The sequence below is a fragment of the Pygocentrus nattereri genome, chromosome 27 (assembly GCF_015220715.1).
Source record: "Pygocentrus nattereri isolate fPygNat1 chromosome 27, fPygNat1.pri, whole genome shotgun sequence".
NCBI lineage: Eukaryota > Metazoa > Chordata > Actinopteri > Characiformes > Serrasalmidae > Pygocentrus > Pygocentrus nattereri.
Window position 1 is genome coordinate 10,853,488 of NC_051237.1, and position 26,827 is coordinate 10,880,314.

Consider the following 26,827-nt stretch of genomic DNA (forward strand, 5'->3'; position numbering starts at 1 on the left):
TCAGACACAACAGTACTGTTAAACACTGTGTCCACTCACTGTCCATTCTATCAGGCACTCTTACCATGCGGGTCCACCTCCACAGTTTGTGGTAGTCATCCTCTAAGCCAGTGGTTAATAACTCTGGTTCTGGAGATTTACTCTCATGCAGAGTCTGGTTCCAATCACAATCTGATACACCTGCTCTGGCTAATTCACTTCTTCAGAAGTCCTGGATAGGCTGGATCAGATGCATTACTGTTAGGAAGGAAAGTGGGGAGTATGTGAGATCCAGGTTGCAATTAAACTCTGCTGCCAGTCAGATCTCCAGGTGTAGGGTTGGTGACCACTGCTCCAGTCAGATGACCCTCTAGAAGCCTTTGCTTCTGAAATCAACCTCTAGTTGGGTTTGTACTTCAATTTCGTTGTGCAAGCGTACGAGTACAATGTGCAATGACAATAAAGTTCATTCATTCATTCATTCATTCATTCATTCATTCATTCATTCTTTCATTCATTCATTCATAGCACATCAACATGAACTTCAAATATTAGAGGTCTTAGCCAGAGAGGACAAGGAGCACACATTACAAAAGGAATTAGCCTTTTTTAATCTTACATTGCATTGAAAATTTACATAATAGATTCATACATTTTACAAATAATTTCTTCATAAAAATATATTTCTTTACAAAAAACTTTTTTTTTATTTTCTCTTTTTTTATATCTATTTTTGAATGCATTAACATAAGAGGAGTACCCAGCTGTACTGCAAATATTCATCTGCTTGATTGGAAAGAGTTTCTTGATCGTATGGGTGCCTTCTTTTATTGCAGTCATTTAGAGGAAATGATAGGTGGCTTATCAGCTCAGAGTGGCAGGGGAAGGATAGGACCTCTTCAGCGGGTGGGGCGTGGGTAGCTGTGGCGTTAGGATGACCGATGTCCGAATTTTCTGGCCCACAATTTCAGCTAATGTGGAGAAAAACTGACAGACAGAATGAGGAGAAAATGGGAAGCAGCAGACCTGTGTCATGTGTTTTTTTTGGTAGGCACTGTGTAAAATCAGCCATGTTTAAAAGAAAAACACCTGTTTGGGAACCTACGATGGTAAGAAACTTTGTACAGTGTATATGAAGTGCAATGCTGCAGAAGTCCTGTGGCTGAAAAAAAAAAAAAAAAACAAACAAAACAAAAAAAAACAGCCATTCCAAAGACCACAGACTTGATTTGTTAGATTTAAGTGGACTTTTGGACAGTGATGTCAGAATAAGCTCCCTGAAATCTGCAGCTTTCTGTCCTGCCCACAGTGAACAGCTCATATTTAATAAGTTCACTAGTATGGCCTGTTGGTTAGGGAGAATGTGATGAGAGGTACAGTACATTAGAAGGCACTGGAATGAATCTCACAGCTTGAGGGCCTGGAAGCACAGAACTGAGGTAGTCTGACCCTGCGTGAAGGTCAAGAAGGGGCTGAAAAACTAGAGCACTGGGAGAAATTTGTCTCCAATGTAGTTCTCTCTGCACACAGCTAAGGACCAGAGAAATGACAATGAATTGACTAATTACAGTGATTGATGACAGAGATGATCGACATGATCTTCTAAATAATCTTCTCAGCATTAACTGCTTGGAATCCGATTAGATTTTGCCGAATTTGTTTTCAAGACGCACAATATGCTATGGCCAAATTTCCACAGTCGTTTGCCCTTCAAAATCTTGTCAATGTCAGACTGAATCGGAACAGTGCTCCATGACCCGTATGTACTAGATAAATATGATCACATTGTTGCCACTATATATATTTAACAAACATGCATGCTCCTTAATGTTGATGTAGTCTGAGTTTGTATAAAAGTCTATGGTACAAATGCCAAGTGCATTTTATACAAATTTCATAATAACAGTAATAATCATATTAATATGAATGATGCATGGTGAAAAATTACCAAATTATCAAATTTTCAAAATGCTAGATATATTCAGCTGAAAAGTGATGGAGCACAATGAGCACAATGGCACTTCCCCACTAAAAGAATGATTTGGACAGAAAACTGTCAAGAACATCACATCTCGTCTGCAGACTTCAGGTCCAAAATCCTGACATTTGTCCCAGAGGTCATAGTGTTTTGTACCAACAGAGAAACACATCGAATAATGACAGCAGTTAAAAAGAAGGAGGAGGTAAAAGACACGTCAGCGTGCCACATGACACTCGAAAATGTCAGTTTTTGACACATTTGCTCTCTTGCTGGAACACATCACAGGTCATAGACTGCCTCAATGTCCAAACAAAGATATGACTGTACACACCTAGAACTAAAAGCTAAGGGGCATGGCCATTAAACAGTGGAGAACAAAACGTCATTTATCACTGAAGAATGAACCCACAAATATTCATTTATCGTCAATATGAACAGCACATTTTTTTAGATTTTCTTCATAAACTCTTAATAGAATCTCTCTTTGCCCTGACCTCTCCCATGTGGTACATAGCACAAAAATATAGGTGGTGAATGCTCCTCGTATATATGCAATTAGATTTACAGATCCCTTTTCCTTAAAAAAAGACCCAGTTGAGCGTGAAGAAGCACTCACAGAGTGCAAACAGAATAGCAGAAGAACTCTCCACACTTCTGGCTGTGAAGATTGAAAATTTTAGGTTTTTAGAGGCAGATTCCCCAGAAAAAACCTTTGATGTCATTGTTGTATTCTATGTCCTCTGTAGACGCACATGGTCAAATCACGGTTCCTGAAGAGTGTGCTTTAAATATCAGAGGAAGGGCGACAGTGCATCCGCTGGATGTTCTCTAGCAGTCTCAGAGAAATCCGTCCCTGCCTCGGACGCCATTATATCCACTCATTTTTTTTCTTTTTCTAAAAAAAAAAACAGTGAAAACAAGAAAACAAAAACCCAACTTTTGTTCCTGCGTCCAGCGGTCCTCATTATACCATTGTGCAGACTGTGTTCAAGTTGGGGTCAAATCGGACGGCTTTGCCCTCCACTGACTTTGCATTGGTGTTGTACATGGGGTTCTCAAATGCGGCCTGCCCGTTGTTGTTCTCATGGACTGAGCAGCCTGTGTACTGGGTTTTAGGTGTAGTCCTTTTAAAACAAGACAGACGATGTAGACAAGGGCGTTAGTAATCAGCAATAACAGGCTTTCAGAGAAACCACTTCTCTAGGCAGCATTAGAGAGTTTCAATGTAAAGATTTTGACTACTCTAGAAAACCCATTTGCTGCAGATGCATTGAACAAAGCCATGGAAAGTGTTCTATCTTCATTAGTGAGACAAGTTCACAATAATGATAAATAATTCACAATAATGATGGTGGCAAACTTAAAAGAAAAAATGCATTTGTTTTCCATTATTATACATTCTAATCCATCCATCAGGGCCATTTATCAATCATATTTACTTTAGCTCTACAAATGCAGGCAGTAAAAAGGTTGCTGTATATTGGCTGATAAAAAAAAAACAGCTTTTATTTAATCAGAGCACAAACACAGAGGGAGTATAGCTTTCATCTTGGCTGTTCCATAACTACTGTACACATATCTGTTAGTCAATAACAGTGTCTTGATATCATTTTGACAGTCTTGGGGTGAGGTGGATATACAAATTGTTCTCAAGACCAGCAGAGTGTAATGCCACCATCTGTGGTAACTGGAAACTGATCTTTGAACAATTCAAACAAAATAGTCCTTTCTCTAAATGTTAGAATAAAATCTGTTCACTGCCATTTGAGGATTTAATTGATGTTTCCATAACTGAGCATTATTTGTTGGTTGGTATTTACTGGTTCCAAAACTCAAACATCCCCTGAGGGCAGATCAGAATGTTATTATTATTGTTTTCAATTTAGTAATAAATTTGACTTTAATACTAAAGTTGATTTTAAGGGTTGATTCTGAATAGGTTTTAGAAGAACGTCACCATCATTTGCTTCTAAAAGTTTAACTAAGATTATAATATAAATCTAAAATATATATTATTATATGAATAATAAAATATTTTGCAATTTGCAGTTGACAAGTGCCTATCTGTCCTATTGGTATAAGCAATCAGATCAGTCTTACTTAACCAAAACTATTGTTTAGAAACACAATAGAAACACAAAATAATATATTGGCCAATATTATTGGTCATCAGAATTTTTAGCTCCTTAAAATCAGTATCAACCACAGACCCTAATAAATATACAGTTGTATAAACTACTTGCCAATCGAAATATTGTATAGTACAGCACAGTTCAGCCTAAGTGCATATCTGCACTAAAAAACTGAAACCAAAAATGATCGCACACAATAAATACACTGAGAAGTAAACCCAACAGTAAAACGTCATCAAAGTTCTTCCAGTTGAAGTGGCACTTCTATGAATGATTTTATAAAAGCCTCAAGCCTTTGATTCACTTAGAATAAGTGTTTACTGCAACAAATTGAACACTTACCGCTGTTTGTAGAGGTAAAAGCCAAAGCCTGCAAAGATCAGGGCGAAAAAAGGCACAAGGATTGCTATGGCCACAGAGCTACTGTTTGTACCATGTGGTGGATTTGACGAGTTATTACTTTCTGACATGTTCAAACCTGTGGGAGGTAAAGTAGAAAACACTATTAAGAACACAGTCATGGTTATCCTTACTCTCAGTAGTACAAAATGAAACTTTAAGCTGGGAGGGAGTAATGGAATATTGTGCTGCTATTGCGAGCAAATCTCTCTATACGACAGCAACTTTTCAGGAGAGGAGAAAACCTTCTGGGTCCTCTAGTGCTTTGACCTAATTATCATAAAACTTCAAGGTGTTTAGAGTTGAGCTTTAGCTCCCTGAGCTGCAAAAACGCCTTGAAGCCATACAGACAAATTTAGCTTTTAATATCATTTTTTGCGAGTTCCTTAATGTGCACCTTAATCTGTATGTGTAACTGTCACATCAACTAAGCTTAATCTAGGGTACTGAATGTAGGGTGCAATTCATAAATCTGCTCTGAAAGCATGATCTGAATATCTTAACAGTATTTCTGAGCACAAACGACAGTAATGTGACTAAGGAAATACTCCAGAACATTATATATTAAAATTTGTCAATTTAATCACATCAAATGTTTTGAAAAGCAATCCTTAAAACAAATCACATGAAACATTTTGAAACGCAGTCAATAAAACAGCTAACTGCTCTGGAGCATCTCTCAGTGAGAACATTCAGGACGAGAATGATCATTCAACTCCCCAGTGAGCAGTGAAAGTGCACACTGAATTTATAAATGGCCAATGAGTAGCTTTGTATTCCAAGGGCAAAATTATGAATACACTCATTTTAATATTAATATTGTTGCTGCAACACTTTTTAGGACTGAAAAGACAAAAATAAACGATAACAACATCACAGGAAATTGCAAATATTGAAAGGGATGAAAGAGAATAATGCCACATAAGAAAATATAAACATGAGATACTTTACCCAGCCTTTGTAGGCCAAACTGCCCATAGTCTTTACCCTGTATAAAGCCTTGAAAGACATATGTGGCACCATCAGGCTCTGCAGACACCTGGAATAAGACAGCAAAAAGATACATCTAAGAAAAGTGTGACCTTCAGCTGAATGGCAGACTAAGTGAATTCACTTCGCTTGGTTGGTCACTGCAAAATCAAGCAAAAAAGCAAAAAAGAACTTATTATAAATACATTTCGATTTCTGAAGGGGGGGGGGTTCTCAATAATGTCTATAGTCAAAAGTTAACAAGTTAACACATCCTCTACAAGAACCTTAAATATGACAAATTTTACTGCACAATTTCTAACTATTTGCTGAGTTTAACACAGAGGAAAAAAACCATAAAATATAAAATGTGTAACTATTGCACAGACCACATTTTATGTTTTTGATTTAGTAAATATAGAGCAATTCTGTATTAAAATGTGCAGAAGTGTGTTCTCTGTAGAGGATGTGTTATTTATTTTCACTCAGAAACAAAACATTTGACCAGAGGTGCCCAAACCTTTGCACAAGACTGTATATTGTCAGTACAGGTTATTGTAATGTTGCTGTCTGAAATAACTTCAAACAAACAGACACTGTATAGTCTGATATCATCACTGGTGATAACATGATGAAAGGATCAGTATTTCACAATAAATGGACCAATAGAAATGGTCCAAAATTACCTACAATAAATCCGTATCCTGTAAAGATACTATTTTGGAAAGGTTTTGTGCTTATTCCTACTGTAACGGTGCAGTGTATGACATTTGTTTCTGTAGCGATCTTACAAAACCATCCAGTGACCACTGCTCCTCCTTCATCTTGGTTAGCGTGGTGGGAGAGGATGCTTTCACATCGTACATGAGTAGCATCAACCTAGCTTCCTGGCTTTTGTAGACACCTGCAAACAGGAACAGAGCACAGTCAGCTATCTACATACCGTCAGCAGACATCGTGGCAGGTAATATACTTCTCTGTTATCCACCCACTCATATGACTCATATAGTTAATAGTGTTCCTCACACTGAACACAATAATAAAATCCATTGCATTCTACTGCCTCCCTAAAGCAGAATCAGTTAATGTTACTCTCTTGCATTCAGTATCACCTCAGTGCTGTGACTGCATTTCAATTAGAATGTTCAGCTGGCAGGTACATTTCTCAGACATGGAAGTGGTGCATCAGCCACCTTTCAATGTAATTACTGGCAATGGCTGGCCAGTTCCAAGACCAATTGAAATGGCAGCAATTAATAAAAGAATAGGAAGCATGTCAGTGTCAGCTATGCAAAGACCATCTCAGAGATGGAAATTATTAAGGAGGGGGAGGCAGATTAAGTCTAATGAAGGAGAAATATGTCAAAGTTCTATCAAATAGCATTAATATTTAATCATATAATATTAGAGCACAGTGAAGGAAGAGGTTTAACTTTTGAGGGATTTAAAGAGTGTCATTAACAGGACAGTAAGCATTCCCTGCTTTACGCAAACCAACCAAAATTGATTCTTTACATTCACATTGGCATGAAAATGTAAATGTGTGTGAGAGAGAACATAGCTTGATTTTCCTTTCTAGTGCCTTATTAAACAATTTATCTGGTATGTTAATGACTGTTGTGTAAACTAATCTAGCTGTTACACCTGTAACACCATTCAGGACCCTCAGAAATGTTTGAGAGAACTTTTTATTCTTTGACTACTCAGGAGTCAAACTGAAGCAGCTATGTATCAACTGTGCATTTAATAGGGCAGGTAAACCAACCTGAAAGCAGCAGCTCCATGTTGCTACTAGTTAACGTGACGTTAACTCTACCCGTGGTTGTATTAAAGCTTGTGATACTCAGAGTCATTGGTTGTTTTCTTCCCTTGTAGTTATATGAGCCCTTCCAGATGTAATTTGGGGCAAATACGTCATCTGGAACTGAGAGAAAAACAACAAGAGAGCATTATTCATTCAGCTTTCACAAAGGCAGTATGTTCTATCATGACATCATAGAACTACAAACCACAGTTAAATTACTTACAGTGAAACCTCATATGAAGAGGGTATTATTTAGTTAGTCAGAAGGCTGGGCCAAACAACATTTTTCAGGCTTTAAATATGCGTTTTAAGCAAAAGAATACTCTCAAAATCACCATTTTACTTGAAGATTTTAGTAGTTAATCTGAGGCAATGAAATCACACTGTAGAAATCACACTGAGGCAACGAATAAACTTTTTAATCTGTTTTTAATCTGTTTTAGTCCAGACTGGCTGTGCTACACACACATCTAACGTCTTTAAACCAGGGGTATCCAATCTTATTCACTGGTGTGGCTGTAGGTTTTCATTCCAATAAAGCAGGGGCACACATAATCATTTGCTGAAGGCTGAGACCAACTATTTAAACAAGTAGAATCAGTTGTGCTCCTTATTGCTTGGAATAAAAACTTGCAGCCACAGTGACCCTTTATGAATAATCTTACAAGATGGATCCCCATGTCGTAAATGCAGGTCATACTTTTGACTTCTGTGTGAGTGAATGATAAACTCCATAGAGATCCAGTCAAATCACATGCTACCTCTTTATAATTTATAGTGTTCAAAACTCATCAAGCACTGCTTTAGGAACACTATACTAATGCTTTGCTCTCAGAACAGCCTTAATTCTATACAGCATGGGTTGAACAAGATGTTGGAAACATTCATTTGATATTCTGCTTCATGTTGACAATATTGCATCATGCAATTCCTGCAGATTTTCAGAATTTTCCATGCTGCAAATCTCCTGTTCTATTACAGGAGTTCTGTTAGATTTAGGTCCAGTGACTGGGAAGGCCATTAAAGAACAATGAACTCTTTATCATGTTCATGAAACCAGTTTGAGATAGGCTTTGTGAGATGGTGTATTATCATGCTGGAAGCAGCCATTAGAAGAGGGGTATTTTGTGAGCATGAAGAGAGGCACATGCCCAGAAACAATGCTGAAGTGGCTGTGGCATTGATTAGTATTAACAGGCCCAAAGTGTGTTAAGAAAACATTTCCCACACCATTACCACCTTTGCCAGCCCAGACTGTTGACAAAAGGCAGGTTGGGTCCATGGATTCAGGCTGTTGGTGCCAAATTCTAACCATACCATCTGTGTGCCTCAGTAGAAGCTGAGATTCATTAGACAAGGCAATGCCTTTCCAGTCTTCAGCTGTCCTGTTTGGGTGTGCCTGCTTTTGAATGACAGAAGTAGAAGCCGATGTGGTCTTCTGCTGTTGTAGCCCATGCACCTCAAGGTTTGACAAGCTGTGCATTCTGACATGCTTTTCTGCTTACCAAAATTGGTTATTTGAGTTATGGTAGCCTTTCTGTCAGCTCGAGCCAGTCTAGCCATTCTATGTTAACCTCTCTTATGAGCAAGGCATTTCCATCTGCAGAACTGCTGCCCACTGGATGCTTTTTCTCTAATGCATGATTTTTAGAGATTGCTGAGCAGTTATAGAAAAACTCAGATCAACCTGTCTGGCACCAATAAAAAATTGCTGAGATCACATTTTTTCCCCGTTCTGATGGTTGATGTGAACATGACTTGAAGCTCCTGGCCCATATCTGCATGATTTTAGGAACTGCACTGCTGCCACATGATTGGCTGATTAGATAACTGCATGAATGAGTAGGTGTACAGGTATGTCTAATAAAGTGCTTGGTGAGGGTATATTTAAAGTTAGAATTGACTAAAATATGGATGGTCTCACTGGTAGTTATGGAGCAGCTCCTGCACTGTACTACAGAGGAGGGGAAACTCTCCTCTGATAAAACAGGTGATGGTAATTTTTTTTGCAATAAACAGATCTATAGTTTGCACCATTAATAAAGTTTTAACCTGGCTGCAAAACTGCTTCATTAATACAGAAAGGGAGATATAAAATTGATATTCCTGCCTGAACCAGGTCACTGTTTCATGAATCAGAGGCAGTGTGTATTAGTCACGGTCATGGCTGTATAAGTAGGATAAGAATCACTATAGTTACATATTGGAGCTGACTCATCTTGTTGTGCCTCTTATTATACATTTTGTACTGAGCATTCTTCTTATCATCTGATCATTTTAAGTGCTTCCACACATGACGTCTTAGACATCTTTGCCTACTGAACCACAGTGCAGTTTGTTGAGCTCTGAGGTCAGGTGACGTGGAGGCCTGACATGAATTTATGATGCATTCAACTAAACCAGCTATAATGTTATTTTTAATATTTTCCATATACTAACAATAACTGCTCCACCAAAAGGTGTTTGCTGATAAAACTGATATTAGACTATAATTTTTGTGGCTTAAACGCAAACAAACTTTCCAAATCCTAAATAGAGAAATGAATACTAACATGACTAATGAATGATCAATGAATAATACTATTCATGTTGAATTAGATTCGTAACTTTTTCCTGTACTTTTATTCATAAAGAGGGAAGGGGGGAAAATTTACTTTAGGTCAGCACTCTCACTCTTAGAACATCTGTACTAATGGGCTTTGGTATTAGAGCAGCACTTATAAACATCATGCACACCAAAACTTTGCAAATCATGTGCAGCACGTTCTCATTTTTTTTAGCACTGACTCTCAGAGCACATCAATGTTAGATGTGTGCTGTGTCTCGTGAAGGTCAAACACAATGTTAGGAGGATTATCTCACAGCTACAAAAGAGTCTGTGAGTGGCCTGATTGCTGGGGTGCTTTACTGTCAAACTGACTGGAACCACTCTTCTACTTATTAGCTGCCTCTTCCTCGAGAGGTCTTCCTCCAGAGTCCAAACTACTGTTGCGCCGGATGACCGGAATGCTACTCCGCTGAGTTATTACTTTACGATTCACTCTGAGCGGGCCTACGTGCATAGTCTTTGGAATGCAATAGTGCACAAAAAAGGTCTTACATTATTATCTCCCTTTGTCGTTATATACTCACCATTTAGCTTGGGACTTGGTGTCCCAGGGACTGGCTTAATGGGCTTCTCTGATAGCTTGGAGCCGGCTAGAATGTAAATAAATAAATGTATTAGTACAGCGTTCATTTTTCATGTTCTCATATCAAAAAGAAGATAGACAGATAGCACAGGCAGTACTTCTAGAATCACGCGCTTATTGCCATGCAAGCGGTAGCATCTCGGAGCAGCAGCTTCTCTCCCTCTTTCAGAATGAAAATTTATCAAAAGACTGCAGACGGCAGGGAGGCAGACACTGCCAGTACATCAAGCACTACACAAACAGCAAGCAAAGGCCTCCTCCAGCCTGGGACAGAGGCACAGGAAAAAAGGGGGGGTGAAAAAAATGGACCTAGAATAGAACAGGGCAGCATGGTGTGAACTGATTTTTTTTGTTGTTGCCTTTCACATCTGTTTGTGCGTGGTAATTACGAGGAAGCCTGAGGTGTGCAGCTGTGTGCCCAGACAGCAGTGTGGGCCGAGTGCCATAGCAGCACTGGGAGCTGCAGGGGGAAGGAAATCACAGCATGCTGCAGACAGCATCCACATCAGAGCACTTTCTCATGCAACACATAAACATGTACACAAGTTTAGTGTAACAGCCAGTGCACATGGGCTCAGCTCTCTAACTGCATATGCGGTATCTGTACAACTGGTGGATCTAAAATACCTCAACCAATCACTGCCCCCTTTTTTCTTTTCTCATTTTTGCACATGCTTTGAAGTTTCAGCTGTTTATATTAATTACATTTCCCCTCATAGCTCATCAAAAGCAGAGAAATTCTTCTGTAAATTCTGTACATTTTCAGCTGTAAGTCAGAGAGGATATATTTTATGATTCGAATTTGATGAAAGTTTTTGTTATGCACACAACCTTATTTCACAGAAAGAAAGAACTTTCTTTGCATTTCAGCCAAACAACTGAAAAAAATCATAGGTGCAGATTTAAACTGGCAATACATAATGTAAATTTAATGTACATATAATTCATTATAAATGAAAAAAAAATGAGTAAATACTGTATGAAGCCCGCATTAAGTGGCAACACTCTTTTTAGACTTGCTTGTAGTCCAAATTAAATATCTCATCAAAGACATATTCAGTATTAAGGAGAGCTGAATGGAATATGTATTTATGAAACAGTACTGTACCTCGACACACTGGCATCTTTCCTGTCCACGTTCCATCAGACCGGCACACTCGATGCTCTGAACCTCCAGACAAGAAGAAGCCGATTTGGCAGGTGTAGATGAGGGTGTAGCCATAACCAGGCAGGTCCATCCCAACAACATCCACATGGGGAGGGCTCTCTGGCTGCTTACAGTTATGGGCTGCAGTAGAAGAGAGAGAAAATTAAAAAGATGACAGACCAGAGCAATGAACACAGGGAGACAAGGAAGAGAGTAGGAGATATAAAAACTGTACGATTTTTGTCAGTTACAGTCTCATTGGATACCTATTTTTGAAAGCACAACAAACTTGTTTCTCAAGTTAAATGCTTGCTAGCCAGAAATGGCAATCAGTTGCTTTCTCTGGTAGCACAGACATATTATTTGCTGGTGGCCACTAGCTCTTTGTTTCAGTCACTAGCACTTTGTTTCAGATAAGTCTGTTTTTGTTGCAGGACCACCTACCTCGGCACATCATGCAAAAATGGTTGGCCGTTTTGCATGTCAGTTAAATGTCCCTTTCCTGTTAACGTAGGTGGTTCTTGGCCACCAGATGCTCTGCTGACAGCCAAAAGTCTGGCCTGTGAGAGAACGTGTGCCTTACACAGTTCCAGTCAGTTTCTTTGCCTTCAACACCATCTGCACAATCCCATCTCGTCTCTCAGCACCCCAAAACAAGCAGTGCAAAATAAAGTTTGAACTCTTTAGACAGCCCAGCCCACTGCCCATTGACCTAGAGCCAGCCAACTGCCTCTCCCCAAACCTCTCCCTCTCTACAGCCCACATCCCCCTTCACCGTGGCTCCAGAAGCAGGCTGAGAGGGCCCGAAGCATGGCAGACATTGATGCGTCCTGGCAGGCTGTGCTGAGAAGGAGCACACCTTTACCTGTCACTGCAGCACCAGATCAAGGACCAGCCAATGCTCACTCACTCATCCTAGGAGCTCCAATGTTACTCTACTTTGATCAAAAGTAGCCTAGATCTGGCTTTGGCTCACCACTCAGTATTCACTCTTTCATCTAACACACTTTGATACAACTCATATTGATGAGTATATAAGTGATGCTGAATACTTTAATGATAAAACAAAACTTCTTAAGAAGAACAGGCTATGCTGTTTTGTTTAATTACTGCATACAGTACAGCCTTTAATTCATGTAATTGACATTTAATTAGTATACTACAGTATTAGATTAACTGTTCTGTAAAAAAAGCAGACTGAGGGTGGCAGACGCCAACAGACTCAACAAACTGATCCGCAAGGCCGGTGATGTTGTGGGTGTGGAGCTGGACTTGCTGACGGCAGTGTCGGAGAGGAGGATGCTGTCTAAGCTGCAGGCCATTATGGACAATGGCTCCCACCCACTCTACGACTCAGTGATGAGACACAGGAGCTCATTCAGTGCAAGACTCATTCTACCGAAATGCACCACAGAGCACCACAGGAAGTCATTCTTACCTGTGGCCATCAAACCCTATAACTCCTCCCCTATGTGTGACACTATGGTGCATCTGTGCAAAACTCAATACCAAACTGTATTGTTCATATGTGTAATAATAATAATTGGGTGCAATAATTCAGAGGTATAATAATTTGAACTGCTTTATACATTTCATATTTATTATCACAGTCACTGCCACTTTACTGTATTCATAAGAACTTAAATCTCATGTACATATTGCAAATTTCTCTTTCTCTTTTGTTTTAAATTATTAAAGTGTTCATTCTTTTATATAAATGGTTGCAACTGTAATAACTGCAATTTCCCTCTGGGATCAATAAAGGATTCTGATTCTGATTCTGAAAATTCCTGTGTCACCATTTGCTATGCAACGATAACTTCAGGTTCGGTACATGGCAAAATACAAATATATTGAGTGTAGCGTTAAGCTACGTAAAGTGTTTCAGATATACGTGCTCTTATTCCACCTAATGGGCTATCTTCCAATAGTGTTAAATATGAGAGGGAAAGTATGATTTAGAGCTAGCACTTGCTTTGTAAGTAGCCGACTGTACTGTGTAAACAACATTACAGGATGTAATTATGGAAATAATTGCGATTATTGCAAGAGACAAAGAATGGCGTGATTATGCAGAAATATTCAAAAGGGCATTTAATCACAGCTATACAATTAAAGTGCTGCAAACTCAGTTTTCCCCTATAGCTATCCCATTGCTCAATCTCCTAATTTTACAAAACAATGACAGTACACTGGGGTGGTGACATATGAAGCAAAATGTAATTAGCTTTTGAAATGCTTGGGCTGAATGGCAATCTGTCTTGTGAAATTGGGAGGCAGCTGCTTCCTCTCACCAGCCCAGTCTCTCCAAGCTGTTTTAATGCTGTTGATTTTGGAGCTTATGCTGATGAGCAGACGTGATCTGAGCAAGGGCCTCAAATCTCGGCAGTGTCCAGCCTGAAGTCATCATTTGGCCACATCTCCAAATCTCCTTGACTCTTGTTCTCACTTGACGAATAAAAACTGCTGAAGCATAGTGCCAATTTTTCATTGTTAATCATAACAAATCTGTCAAAATTATTACAGTTTTAAATAAAAAATATTAGGGTAACACTCAGTGGTCAGTTTTATCAGAGACCCTTGTCTTTTAGCTTCACCTTACTGGTGTACAGTTAGAGATGATCTAATCTGTTGATGCACAATTTGTATATGCTGTCCTTTAGCCCTTCATAAACAGTGTTAGATGTAATGTGGAACAAAGTAATGTGCTACAGTAAGGTGATTACTTTTTCTTGTAATGTATTGTTTGCAATGGATTACTTTTTTGAGTAACTACCCTAACGCTGTTTATCAGTAATCAGTTTCTGAACACAGACCCACTCTTGGCTGGATAATTTTGGGTGGTGGACCATTATCAACCTAGATGTGACACTGATGTGTATAAAAACACCAGCAAGGCCCCTGTTGCTAATGCACTCATACCAATTTCATTAAGTATGGTCCATCACCAAATAATGTCAGATCAACAGTGGTCCATTAGTCAGAACTGAATGATGAATGTGTTGTACAATTATATAGTGGAATTTAAGGTAAGTGGACTACATAAAGTGATCAGTGAGTAGAAATAAAAGTTAGACATTTCTAGTAAAGCGAATGGTGAGTGTTACTACTACTACTATAATAATATTATTAATAATAAGTTACATTTATATAGCACCTTTCTCAAACCCAAGGATGCTTTACAAAGAGAAGCCACAAAAAAACTAAGACTGCTTAGGTAAGGAAGGCAGATATTGAGCAGTAAAGGAAGGTTTTAATTTGAACTTTAAAAATACTGAGGGTAGAGCAGTCACACAGAGATTGTGGGAGAGAAATCCAAAGTTTGGGAGCAGTGGCACTGAAAGACCTGCTGATCACTGACAAGAATCTTGTGTGCGTACTGCAAGAAGTCCAGTGCCAGAAGATCTGAGGGAATGAGAGGGACAGTACGGATGAAGGAGCTCACTAAGGTATATAGGGGTGAAACTATGAAGGGCTTTGAAAGTTATAAGGAGACGTTTGTACTTTGATATGGGAAGATATCAGTAACAAGTGAAGCTGATGGAGGATGGGAGTGATGTGTGCAGAGCACCTGGCTGCTGAGTTTTGAATGAACTGAAGCCAGATGAGAAATTTATAAGGGAGAATATTAAAGAGGGAATCAACGTTGCTGAGTAGAGGGCAGAGGCGTGCAAAAATTGTGCAAATGACGGAATGCAGTCTTAGCAACTTAATATGGTGTTCAAAAGTAAGTGAAGAATTAAAAATTAGGTCTTTAGTTGCATGTACAGGTTTAATAGGAGTACCATTAACATTCATGGTGAGATTGGAGAGGTTGGAAACCAGTATTTTATGGCCTTATTTAATCATCACTTTACAGGGACCTGAAAGACAAATTGTTCACAACTGAATGACTTATGTTTGTCACCTGCAGTCTGAGGGGTTACATGATGTTTTATCCAGTGGGTAAAATGAAATGAAATAGCTGATCAAGGCAACCAAACATACCAAAATCTCATCTTACAACAACTATTAATATGAAAATGGTGTAGCCAGCTATTCCTAGACTTAACCAACTTTACAGACTGCTAAAAATGTGGGTCATGCAAATAAACTTATTTATTTCCAGCCCAATTTCATGGCATGCCATCCTAAGCCTTAGGCGTTTTTAAACCCAATTTTACATATTGGGAAGAACTAGATTACTCTGAAAGCCTAGATTCAAAGAGCAGATTTCTTACATAATTCAGAATGAATCCAAGACACCCACTGTGAAGAAAAAGCAGAAAATTATCCACCTCTCAGCTTCCAATAATATGAATCAATCTCAGAGCGCCTCTGAATATATACTTCATCGGTTAAAATAATGAGGCTTCAGGCTCTCCAGCAGCCAAGCGCTTTAACAGGAGCTATATTAGTATCACTTATGTAGAACCCCACTGCTGGAGAAACAGTTAAACATGCCCATATAGCACAAAGAATGAACAAGCTTCTCACTACTGCCTATTTTTATATGGCTCAGAGGTTGTTCAAATGCAAATAATTAAAAAAGGAGGTAATCTTCAGACACCCGTGCAACCGGGTATGAGTGGAACTTACGGATGCACTCTGGCTGGGTTCCGCTCCAGGTGAGGTCAGCCTGGCACAGTCGAGTGGTAGAGCCCTGCAGCAAGTGGCCTGGCTGGCACTGAAAAGCCACCATGCTTCCAATCTGCAGTATCACATATGAGAGCAACATCACACACCTAGCAGAAGCTGCTCGAATACATTACTGTTCAAAAAGACTTAGAAAGATAAAATGAGATATTTTACATGTGAAAACCTTGCATGACAATGTCCCATAAACATATGCTACAAAGCCTGTGCATACAAGTTAGCGCATCTCACTAGGGAGAGTTGACCGTGAATAATTGTATAGCTAACTTAGATTTTTGACCCATCATAGCATATAATTTCATTTATTAACAGTTTCAAAGGGTTGTAAAGCAAAAAGTCAAATAACTCTGCAGTATTTCTAGGGCAGAGGCATCCAATCTTATCTACAAAGAATTTCGTAGATCAGTCATTTGAAGATTCACTAACTGATTTAACAAGTAGAATCAGATGAGCTCCTGCTCATTTGTAATGAAAACTTTCAGCCACATCTGTGGATACGCTTCGACACCCCTGTTCTTAGGGTAAGGTAGAAACAGTGAGGTTTCAAGATGGTTGCTACTAGTGTTTTTAGCTATGTGCATCTGTCCAATTTTATAATCTGATTGAGGCAGATGTATAATAATATACATTAGTGAGGAGCCTGCAGGGCTTTCAGAGAAGGCCTCATGATTTCCGTGTAAATAAATAAATGTCTGTAACTTCTTGTTTATTTACTTTTTGTATTTATTTAATATCATAATTTTATTTAACCACCATGTGTGTTGTATTTAAACTCTGCAAGTATTGCAGCAATACTTTATTTTAACAAAAAGGTTCAGTTCTTGAAATGCCCCATGGAACATTATGGAATTAGGATTGTTTTCTTTGTGGCATCTACGTAGACACATCCGAACTCTCTTTCCACTGATTAAGACTTCAATAGCTAAACTGAAAGCCGAAACTGTCCAATGAACCACTAACGTACTTAAGAATTGATCATGGAATCATTCAGGTATGTTTTGATGTATAATGGGTGGGACCAATTTTGAAAGAAAAAATGTCCTTCTAGGCCTTCTGGAAGTATTAGATACATCACTGACTGTGAGTATGAGTGGTAGCTTGATGGTACATTTTGGTAAGATATCAGAAATGTGATAATCAGAAACAGTGGCAGCAGCTTTGTACTAGAGCTCTTTACTGAAAGCTTAACAATGTAAAACTGCTACAAGGTAAAATATGTTAAAACATCTGCTACAAGCTTCAAATGTCAGTGTTAATATACTACTAGAATCCCATAGGGACACTAGCAGAAATTAGCCTTATTGTGTAGGTGTTTTTCTCCTTGTTTTTGACATTTCTGGCTCAAACTGAGGACTGAGATCCAACAGTCATGGTTTATCACTGGTTTGCCCCATGGTAACTTGGCAGCTATAAGCTTCTATTATTTGTTAGCCCCATTAACTTTACAGCACTGATCATGTCATGCTTGACTGATTTCATCTGTAGTCAGGGAGACATTGTGTGAAACAGATTTTTCACTAATCCATTCCTTAAAAGATACTAGGGACTTTATGGTAAATGGCATTCGTCTACTGCTTCCATTCCCTGCTCAACCACTACAGAGGCACCATGATGGAAAGAGGTTGCTGCTCTTCTAATGCATAGTAAAAGCCTCACATGTGCAGCGTGTGTCATGATTTTGGTCGGCATTAAAAATCCCATCATGCTTTGTGTTTGCTGAGGTCAGCTATTCCTACTGTACTTACAGACGTGGGCGCTTTAGGACTGACATTCAGTGGACTGACAGAGTGGTTGGAGTGAAATATTAAAACATGTCATGGAGTGACACATGGTCCTTGCGCATTAATTGATTAACACGTTCTTCCTGACGATGAACATGGCTGATGAGCCGCAGACACTGCCGCTTATCTGAAGGATACAATATCTCCTTCACCCCGCTTCAATATCATTAAGCGCTGGCTAGCGAAAGGGATTCACAGACTCCAGACAAATGATTTATGAGTGAGGAAAGCCTGATATTCCTCTGTTCTCTGAAGCCTCACCATGACTTGACCCCCACTTTACATTAAGGGTTTGAATTCTTTATGCTGGAGCACCTCAGTGAAAAAATGCTTGTCCTTACTCAGCCTCTCTCTCCATCCCGCTACTTTTCCTTCGGACTATATATTTCATCGGTTAAAATAATCTGTCCGTTTGATGTTCCTTCTGTGAACCTGGGTCCATATCCCACTCCCTTGACAAAAATATTCATCCAGCTAATTTGCACTAGTGAGAACTGGAACTGGAGCTTTTTACTTCCTGCAGTGCTCCACTGCAATGGTGACAGCCATTTGTTTCCCTTCTGGCCAGCTGAGTCCAAGAAGTTTTTTTCTGGCTAAGTCTCTGATCTTCTAAATAATACTATAATATTTACTGCACTATTTGAGGGAATTGGCAATAGAGCAATTGAGTATGTACATGACAGAATATGTTTCTGACACTGAGCCTTTGGTGCAATTCTTACATCCTCTTTCTGAAGTGAAGCTTCTTTTTTGTTTGTTTGATGTTGCATTTCATTTCATTTAGGAACTAAGCAACCCGTTTTCAAATTTGTTTTTCTTTTTAGGATGAACAAAGGTAATTTACCTCATCGTAGCCCCGTTTATCAGTCTAAACCAACATAAACACCTCTCAAGTTCTGGTAACAGACCCATTTCTGTACTCATTATGGACACAAAATGAAGCAGAGCTTGTGTGTTGGCTAATCCTGCTGTGCTTGCAGTATGGGGCACCAACCCAACCTCAAAACACATATACATAAACAGACCAGTCTTTTGTTTTTGGGTTTTGTTATACAGGCTTACATCAGTTGACAGTAAACATCATCATTTGCATCAATTAATATGGCAATCATGTTCATAATAGGCCACACACAGAGAAAATCCATCACTGCAAAGCTAACTGGCATACAAATAACCAAATTTTTGAGCTGGATTAGTTTTACCAGGTAAGATTTAAATGATTACTGACAAGATTTTGTGATACTATTTACAGTCTGACAGTATTTCTGGCTTCGTCAATAATAGTAGTCCTGCTTCAGTTGACCTCACACGTGTGATAGTGTACTATTGTTACTGAATGTGGCTCCAACACGTGTAATCAGGCAGGATGTCCAGTCAATTTTCTTCCAAAGTTTCATTACAGAACCACCCCTGTTAAAACAAATTTAGCTCCAACAGTGCTTATGAGTGTGGTTGGTATATAGGAGGCATGTGTAAGTTTTAAAGTGTTGGTCTTAGCATTGGCGTATTGGACTGGCATGAAGTCCTGGCCTTCACAGCATTCGGAATCAAGAAAATATAGGATAGGACTAGGCTTCATCTCTGTCCAGGAAACTGATGTGTCAGAGAGTGTGAGTTTATGACATTACCTTGAAGCCAAAGGTTCTGTTCATAGAGCCATAACGTGGCGTTCCAGGATTCTCACAGGTGGTGCGGGTTGGTTCTGGAAAGGGGAAGAGACAGAGCAAGAGTGAGTGAGAGTGAAAAAGAATGAGGGAGAGAAAGTTAAAATGTTGAGTTAGAGAAGACAGAGAAAGAAATAACAGAGAAAGAGATGAAAAGAGAGACTGGGAGATTGTTAGAGAGAGAGGGTGGAGATACAGTGAACACAGTGAAAATGTGTGTGTGTGTATGTGTGTGTGTGTGTGAGAGAGAGAGAGAGAGAGAGAGAGAGAGAGGGAGAGAGAGAGACTGCAAGAGCAATAAAGATCTCATCACTCAATTCCTATACCTGCACTCTGTCAGCTCAAAATATAGCAGGCTTTACAGTGCAGTACAACGAGGGATGCTCATAAACATTTACCCTGCTTTCTTGCTTTCTCTCTTTCTCTCTCTCAGGCACAGGCATGCTAGGACCTGCGTTATTGTGATGGTTATAGAGCGAGTGTTTATGTAAGTGCTGCAGCAACAGCAACAGCAACTTGGAACAGTGGTCAACCCCCCCTTTTATAGGCAGTGTGGGAAGACCCAGCAGGGGGCAGTGTTGCTGCAGCTGTGGGGGGCTCAGAGCCAGCTGTGCTGCTCAGTAATTGGAATGTGAAGCACATCCTCAAGCTGACGCAGAGAGCGAGGATTCAATGCAGGCGTGCAAACGGCAGGACAGCCTGGAAAGCCTAATACAACCATGGTGCTTCACTTTCTGTGCTCTAGCGAAAACATTTCCGATACTAAATCACCACCTGTGAAGATGCAGTTAGGTATTGTCATATACAGAGGGGGCTGGAAAGATGTAAGCGTTCACCATGTTTTCCACTGAAGCAGGCACAGGGCTGGTTAAGATGCAAATACCAAGCGTGCACAATACGTGCACAGAGGCACACACACCCTCTCACACATTCACACTCTCAGTCAGGACAGCGTGACCTATTTCTCACACTGTTCTCCACTTGTTTCTTAAAAGGTAGTTCCTTGAAAGACAGCAAACTCATACTCTAGAACAACAAACTAGATAGTACGACCATTTTTATCACAGCCAGTCTAGTAGTAGATAGTGTGACTGGCCAGTGGGGTGTGCTCTAGCTCTGTTTGTATGTGGGTCTATGTATTGGTGGTACTGGGTGTAAAGATATAGTTCGGCATTGTTTTTATTTTAAGTGGCCCATATCAAGGATTTTTCTAATTTTTTTAAATAAAAGAGTGTAATACAGTATATAAACAGGATAAAAATGGCAGCTGATTTCATTTGAAAGGTGTCTACCATCACTTTGATATTTACACAAATATTGAGGAATATAGAAAAAACTGACAACAAAAACAATGTTCAAGATCATTACTTAAAGGTGCAGTGTGTAAGATTTAGGGGGATCTATTAGCAGGAATAGAATTTAGTAAACAAAACCATGTTTTCATTAGTATGTAAACATAATTATGAAACATTGTGTTTTCATTCACCTAAAATGACCCTTTCCTACATAAGGGTCGTGTCCTCTTTCAACAGACGCCACCATGTTGTGCTGCCACGTTTCTACAGTAGTGCAGAATGGACACATCACACACACTGGAGAGCACCTATCACATTTTTATGCTGAAGTGGCAGCTTAAATTTGCTGTTCCTTTAGCACTGGTTGGAAGATGTAGAAGGAAGAAGAATCAGTGGCGGCTGTTGGTGCTGGCTAATTATTCTGAGTTGTGAGAGGTTTGAGAACCCATGTTTAGACAAATGGAGGATCATACTTAGTATTTAGCACAAGAAAAAGAGTGTACACTGTAAAAAGTGGCTCATCACATCTACCTAAAAATATGGTAACAAGTAAATCAACTACTTTTATTCAACCTAAATACGAATATTGAAGCATTAAAGAATAATGAACGATTCTTTGAATCAGCATAGGTTGGAATGTGAAGCAGGTTGTCAACAAAAGAAGGGTGAATCCTTGATGCTAAAGAAGCAAAAACAAAGAAGCAAAATGAAATGAGCACAGGCCATGGCAAAAAATGAGGACAAACACTGGTGTGGTCTTTCCCAGATGGAAATCGCCGATGAGGGACATATGCCTTCACAGTGCTGCCAAAGTTGTCTGTTTTCTGCTGGACAGGTAATTTAGCATAGCAACTGATCTGATGGCCACCATAGGTTCCACTACATACTTGGAAAAGGAGGTGTGAGGGAGGGTAACCAGTTGGTGGCAATCTCCACTAGATGCCACTAAGTCTTACACACTGTACCTTTAACAACAGATCTAATGTTAGGCTATGAAAAAAAATCATTAAATCTGTTATGATGGCTAAAGGCTGAACACTCCCTTCTAAAATTTGGACTGAATCATGATAATTTAGTCAAAGCTAGAAAAATGGTAAACAATGTTTCAACAAAGAGAAATAGCCAAATACAAATACATTTTTTCCATAGTTTTGACTGCTGAACAACAGTTAGGTAAATAAACTGGTGTCCTCAGGCACTCATTTATCAGCTGCAGTGCTTAGAGACAGAGATAGCAGGACACCTGATTAGTTCAGCTGATTCATATTGTGTTAACTTCCACACATTTTTGTGAGTTTAATACTGAACATTACATAACTCTCAATCCAGAATGAATTTTTATGTTCACCTATCAAAGTCATTTTATATGTGATGGCAACTGAACCTAGTTACAATGTAATATGAACTTGGCTGTCCATTCCACAAACCAACTCAACTGACTATGAAAACAAATGACCAAATAAAACTGTAAAAAAAAAAAGATTTTTGTCTTGAACTTCTAGGTAAGCAAAAATCCAGTCAGACTCTTCTCCTTATCTGCCAAAATGTTACAGCACATCTGAATAGTCTCTTTGCCCATTTGGGACAAATAAATGTGCAAAACTGTTTGTTACAAATTACAAAAAATTGTAATATTTCGATGAAAAACTAAATAACAAACTACTTAAAATAAAATTTAAAATAAAATAAACAAAGGATGCTGTAGATATTTGGTTTTTGGAATTCACCTGAGGAAATTACAGCTGACTACAGCTGTTACAGTGAAATGCAGGCCCGTAGCCAGGGGGGATCGAAGGGTTCATTTCTTTACAACTCCCCTGCGTTAACAGTGCCGGACAGACAATGGTGGGTCATTTCATGTGAATTCAGACACTTTGGGGCCTGACCAACACGGATTTTAATCAAACTTTGTGTGCCTTTTTAGTAGCAATGTAGAACCCCAGAACTGCATTTGCATAAATCTGCCACTAATATAAAGGGAGAAATGGACTAAGAATGTTTTAAGTAAGAGGGTAGGACACTACACATTCAACCTTGATTATGTCAATTTAAATTACAAACAGTTGGTTTTGATGCTGTTTGAAAGCTCTTTTCTGGCTCTACAGAGTACACAAACAACATTGAACTCAACAGTTAGCCGAGTATAAATTATGAGATATTAAAATAATAAAATCTGAATATAAAAAAAAACAATTTTAAAACGGTCAGTATCTTTTCCACACATAGCCTGCAATGTCTGAAATATTAGTGCCAGATTCATGCAAATGCAGTTCTGGGGTTCTACGTTGCCACTAAAAAGGCACACAAAGTTTGATTAAAATCTGTGTCGGTTGAGTTCCAAAGTGTCCGATTTCCCGTAAAATGACGCTAAAGGAGAGGAAAAACAGACAGACAGTGAAGGCAAGACCCAGTTAAAAAATAAAGAAAAAGAAGGCGAGATACAAAAGATGGAGAGGAAAAATAGACAGACAATGAAGAAAAGCAACAGAGACAGACAGCAACAGAGATACAGAGGAGGGAGAGCAACAACAGACCTAGGTGAGCAACAGAGAGAGACAATGAAGTCCCAGCACAGTTGTAGAAAGATTTGAATAGGACGGAACACTTCAATTTATATCATTATTATTAATTCATGTTTAAGTTTTAATGACCATACCGATAGTGTACCTCATGAAGTAATTCTTATCTATTTATGTCAACAGTAGAGAGACAGGCAATAAACGACAGCAACATCAGAGACAGACAATGGAGGGCAGCAAAAGAGACAATGGAACAAAGCAGCAGACAACTGAGGTGAGCAACAGAGACAGACAATGAAGTCACATCACAGATGTAGGAAGTTTGAGTAACACTTACATTTATATCAAATTTATGTTAACAGTGGGGAGCAACAGACGAACAAATAAGGACAGTAACAACAGACTCACAACAAACTTATAATGAATAAAATATGTTTAAATTAAAAGGTTTGAAGTGTGCTCGTGTATTTAGGAGGCATTGGAGTAGAGAGCCAAATGAAGTCCACTTTTGGGGGAAAAAGATCCCCCCCATCACAATGCTGGCTACAGGCCTGAAATGCATAGTGTTTTGAAAGCAAGAAGTTACAAAACAATTTTATGATATATTTGTGTGATTTTATGATACATGAAATGACACAAACATTATCAGTGGACCTTAGGGAAAAAATAAAATACAACAAAAATACAGAATAGGGGCTGTTTAAAAAGACATCCATCACATAACAGTAAGCAACACCACACAAAGGTCATGATTAGTTCAATCACCTATTAGATACCACAGCGTGCCATCTAATGAGGCATCACAATGTATTATTGTAATGCACTAAAACTCCTTGAAGGCTCAAACCAAATATTGAGCTGATACAATTCATCTCAGCTCTCCTGTTGGCTATTCATCTCTCCTCAATAACACTCTAAAAGAGCTTGGACAAATTATTCAATTACTTACTCAATTAAAAATAATTATAGATGCACTTATTGATGCCAGGAGAATGCCTTCTTTGGGGAAATTTAAGCAGGGAACTGTAATCAGATAACTGTGGCTCTTCAGAGGACAGTAAGAGCATTTGTTAATTACACATCATGAAATGGATAGGGCTGATAAAAGTGCACTAAGCCTTTACACATACATGAGGAAATACAGGCTGAATTACACTCTTCAGTAAGACCCTGGCTGAGATGATGCTCAAAGGCAATTTATACAAAGTAATCTCAGACATGTATGAGGTAAAGGCAGCAACATCTGGCCGAATGCTATTGCTTTTGTCAAAGATTTCTGTAGGGTGAGTCAGCGATCTCCTCTCCTTGGATCACCACCTTATCGTGGTGGAGGGGTTTGCGTGCTTGAATGATCTTAGGAGCTATGTTGTCTGGAGCAAAAGCTCCTGGTAGGGTCTCCCATGGCAAACTGGTCCTAGGTGACAGGTCAGACAAAGTGTGATCCATAATAACCCCTATGAAGACACAAAAGCAGGACTTGTGTACCCTGCCCGGAACAGGGTTACCGGGGCCCCACCCTGGAGCCAGGCCTGGGGGAGGGGCTCGCCAGCGAGCGTCTGGTGGCCGGGCATTTACTCATGGTGCCCGGCCGGGCCCAGCCCGAAGGAGTTACATGAGTCCCCGCTCCCATCGACCCACCACCAATGGGAGGGGCAGTAGTAGGGGTTCGGTGCGTTGTGGATCAGGCAGTGTCCAAAGGCGTGGGCCTTGGCGTTCTGATCCTCGGTTGCTGAAATTGGCTTTTGGAACTTGGAACGTTACCTCACTGGCGGGGAAAGAGCCTGAGTTGGTGCGCGAGGTTGAGAGATACCGGCTAGATATAGTCGGGCTCACCTCAACACACAGCTTGGGATCTGGGTCCAATCTCCTTGAGAGGGGCTGGACTTTATTCTTTTCTGGAGTTGCCCATGGTGAGAGGCGGCGGGCAGGTGTGGGCTTTCTCATAGCCCCTCGACTCGGTGCCTGTATGTTGGGGTTTTCTCCGGTGGACGAGAGGGTAGCTTCCCTACGCCTTCGGGTTGGGGAACGGGTCCTGACTGTTGTCTGTGCTTATGCACCGAACAGCAGTTCAGAGTACCCAGCCTTCTTAGAGTCCTTGGGAAGGGTGCTTGAAGGTGCTCCTCCTGGAGACTCTATTGTCCTACTGGGGGACTTCAATGCTCACGTGGGCAATGACAGTGAGACCTGGAGGGGTGTGATTGGGAGGAATGGCCTCTCTGATCTGAACCCGAGTGGTGTTCAGTTTTTGGACTTCTGCGCAAACCACAGTTTGTCCATCACGAACACCATGTTTGAACACAAGGATGTCCATAAGTGCACATGGCACCAGGACACCCTAGGCCGCAGTTCAATGATTGACTTTGTAGTCGTGTCATCGGACTTGCGGCCATGTGTTTTGGACACTCGGGTAAAGAGAGGAGCTGAGCTGTCAACTGATCACCACCTGGTGGTGAGTTGGATCAGGTGGTGGGGGAAGATGCCGGTCAGACCAGGCAAGCCCAAACGTATAGTGAGGGTTTGCTGGGAACGTCTAGCAGAAGAACCTGTCAGATTGATCTTCAACTCACACCTCCGTCAGAACTTTGACCAGATATCGGGGGAGGTGGGGGACATTGACTCAGAATGGGCCATGTTCCGTTCCTCCATTGCTGAAGCGGCTGACTGTAGCTGTGGCCGTAAGGTAGTTGGTGCCTGTCGGGGCGGTAATCCTCGAACCCGGTGGTGGACACCCCAGGTGAGAGATGCCATCAAGCTGAAGAAGGAGTCCTACCGGGCATGGTTGGCCTGTGGGACACCAGAGGCAGCTGGCAGGTATCGACAGGCCAAGCGATCTGCGGCTTCAGTTGTCGCCAAGGTAAAAACCCGTGTATGGGAGGAGTTTGGTGAGGCCTTGGAAAGTGACTTTAAGTTGGCTCCGAAAAGATTCTGGCAAACCGTCAGGCGACTCAGAAGGGGAAAGCAGTGTGCCACTAGCACTGTATATAGTGGAGATGGTGTGCTGCTGACTTCGACTGAAGACGTCATTGGGCGGTGGAAGGAGTACTTTGAGGACCTTCTCAATCCCACCGACACGTTCTCCAGTGAGGAGGCTGAGTCTGGGGACATGGGAATAGGCTTGTCCATTACTGAGGCCGAAGTCGCTAAGGTAGTTAAGAAGCTCCTTGGTGGCAAGGCTCCAGGGGTGGATGAGATCCGCCCTGAGTTCCTCAAGGCTCTGGATGTTGTGGGGCTGTCTTGGCTGACACGCCTTTTCAACATTGCGTGGACATCGGGGGCGGTGCCACTGGATTGGCAGACTGGGGTGGTGGTGCCTCTTTTTAAAAAAGGGGAC

General features: G+C 40.2%; 1 protein-coding gene across 1 annotated transcript in view; it reads right to left on the reverse strand.

The window, feature by feature from the left end:
• Positions 1-703: 703 nt before the first annotated feature.
• csmd3b (CUB and Sushi multiple domains 3b) overlaps positions 704-26,827 on the reverse strand; it is a 575,187-nt gene continuing 549,063 nt past the window's right edge. The window contains 9 exon segments of the mRNA XM_037535436.1: positions 704-3,084; positions 4,435-4,570; positions 5,443-5,530; positions 6,252-6,364; positions 7,226-7,384; positions 10,397-10,462; positions 11,564-11,743; positions 16,181-16,292; positions 19,647-19,720. Of these exon segments, the coding sequence (XP_037391333.1) occupies positions 2,925-3,084; positions 4,435-4,570; positions 5,443-5,530; positions 6,252-6,364; positions 7,226-7,384; positions 10,397-10,462; positions 11,564-11,743; positions 16,181-16,292; positions 19,647-19,720 (1,088 nt within the window). The 3' untranslated portion in view covers positions 704-2,924.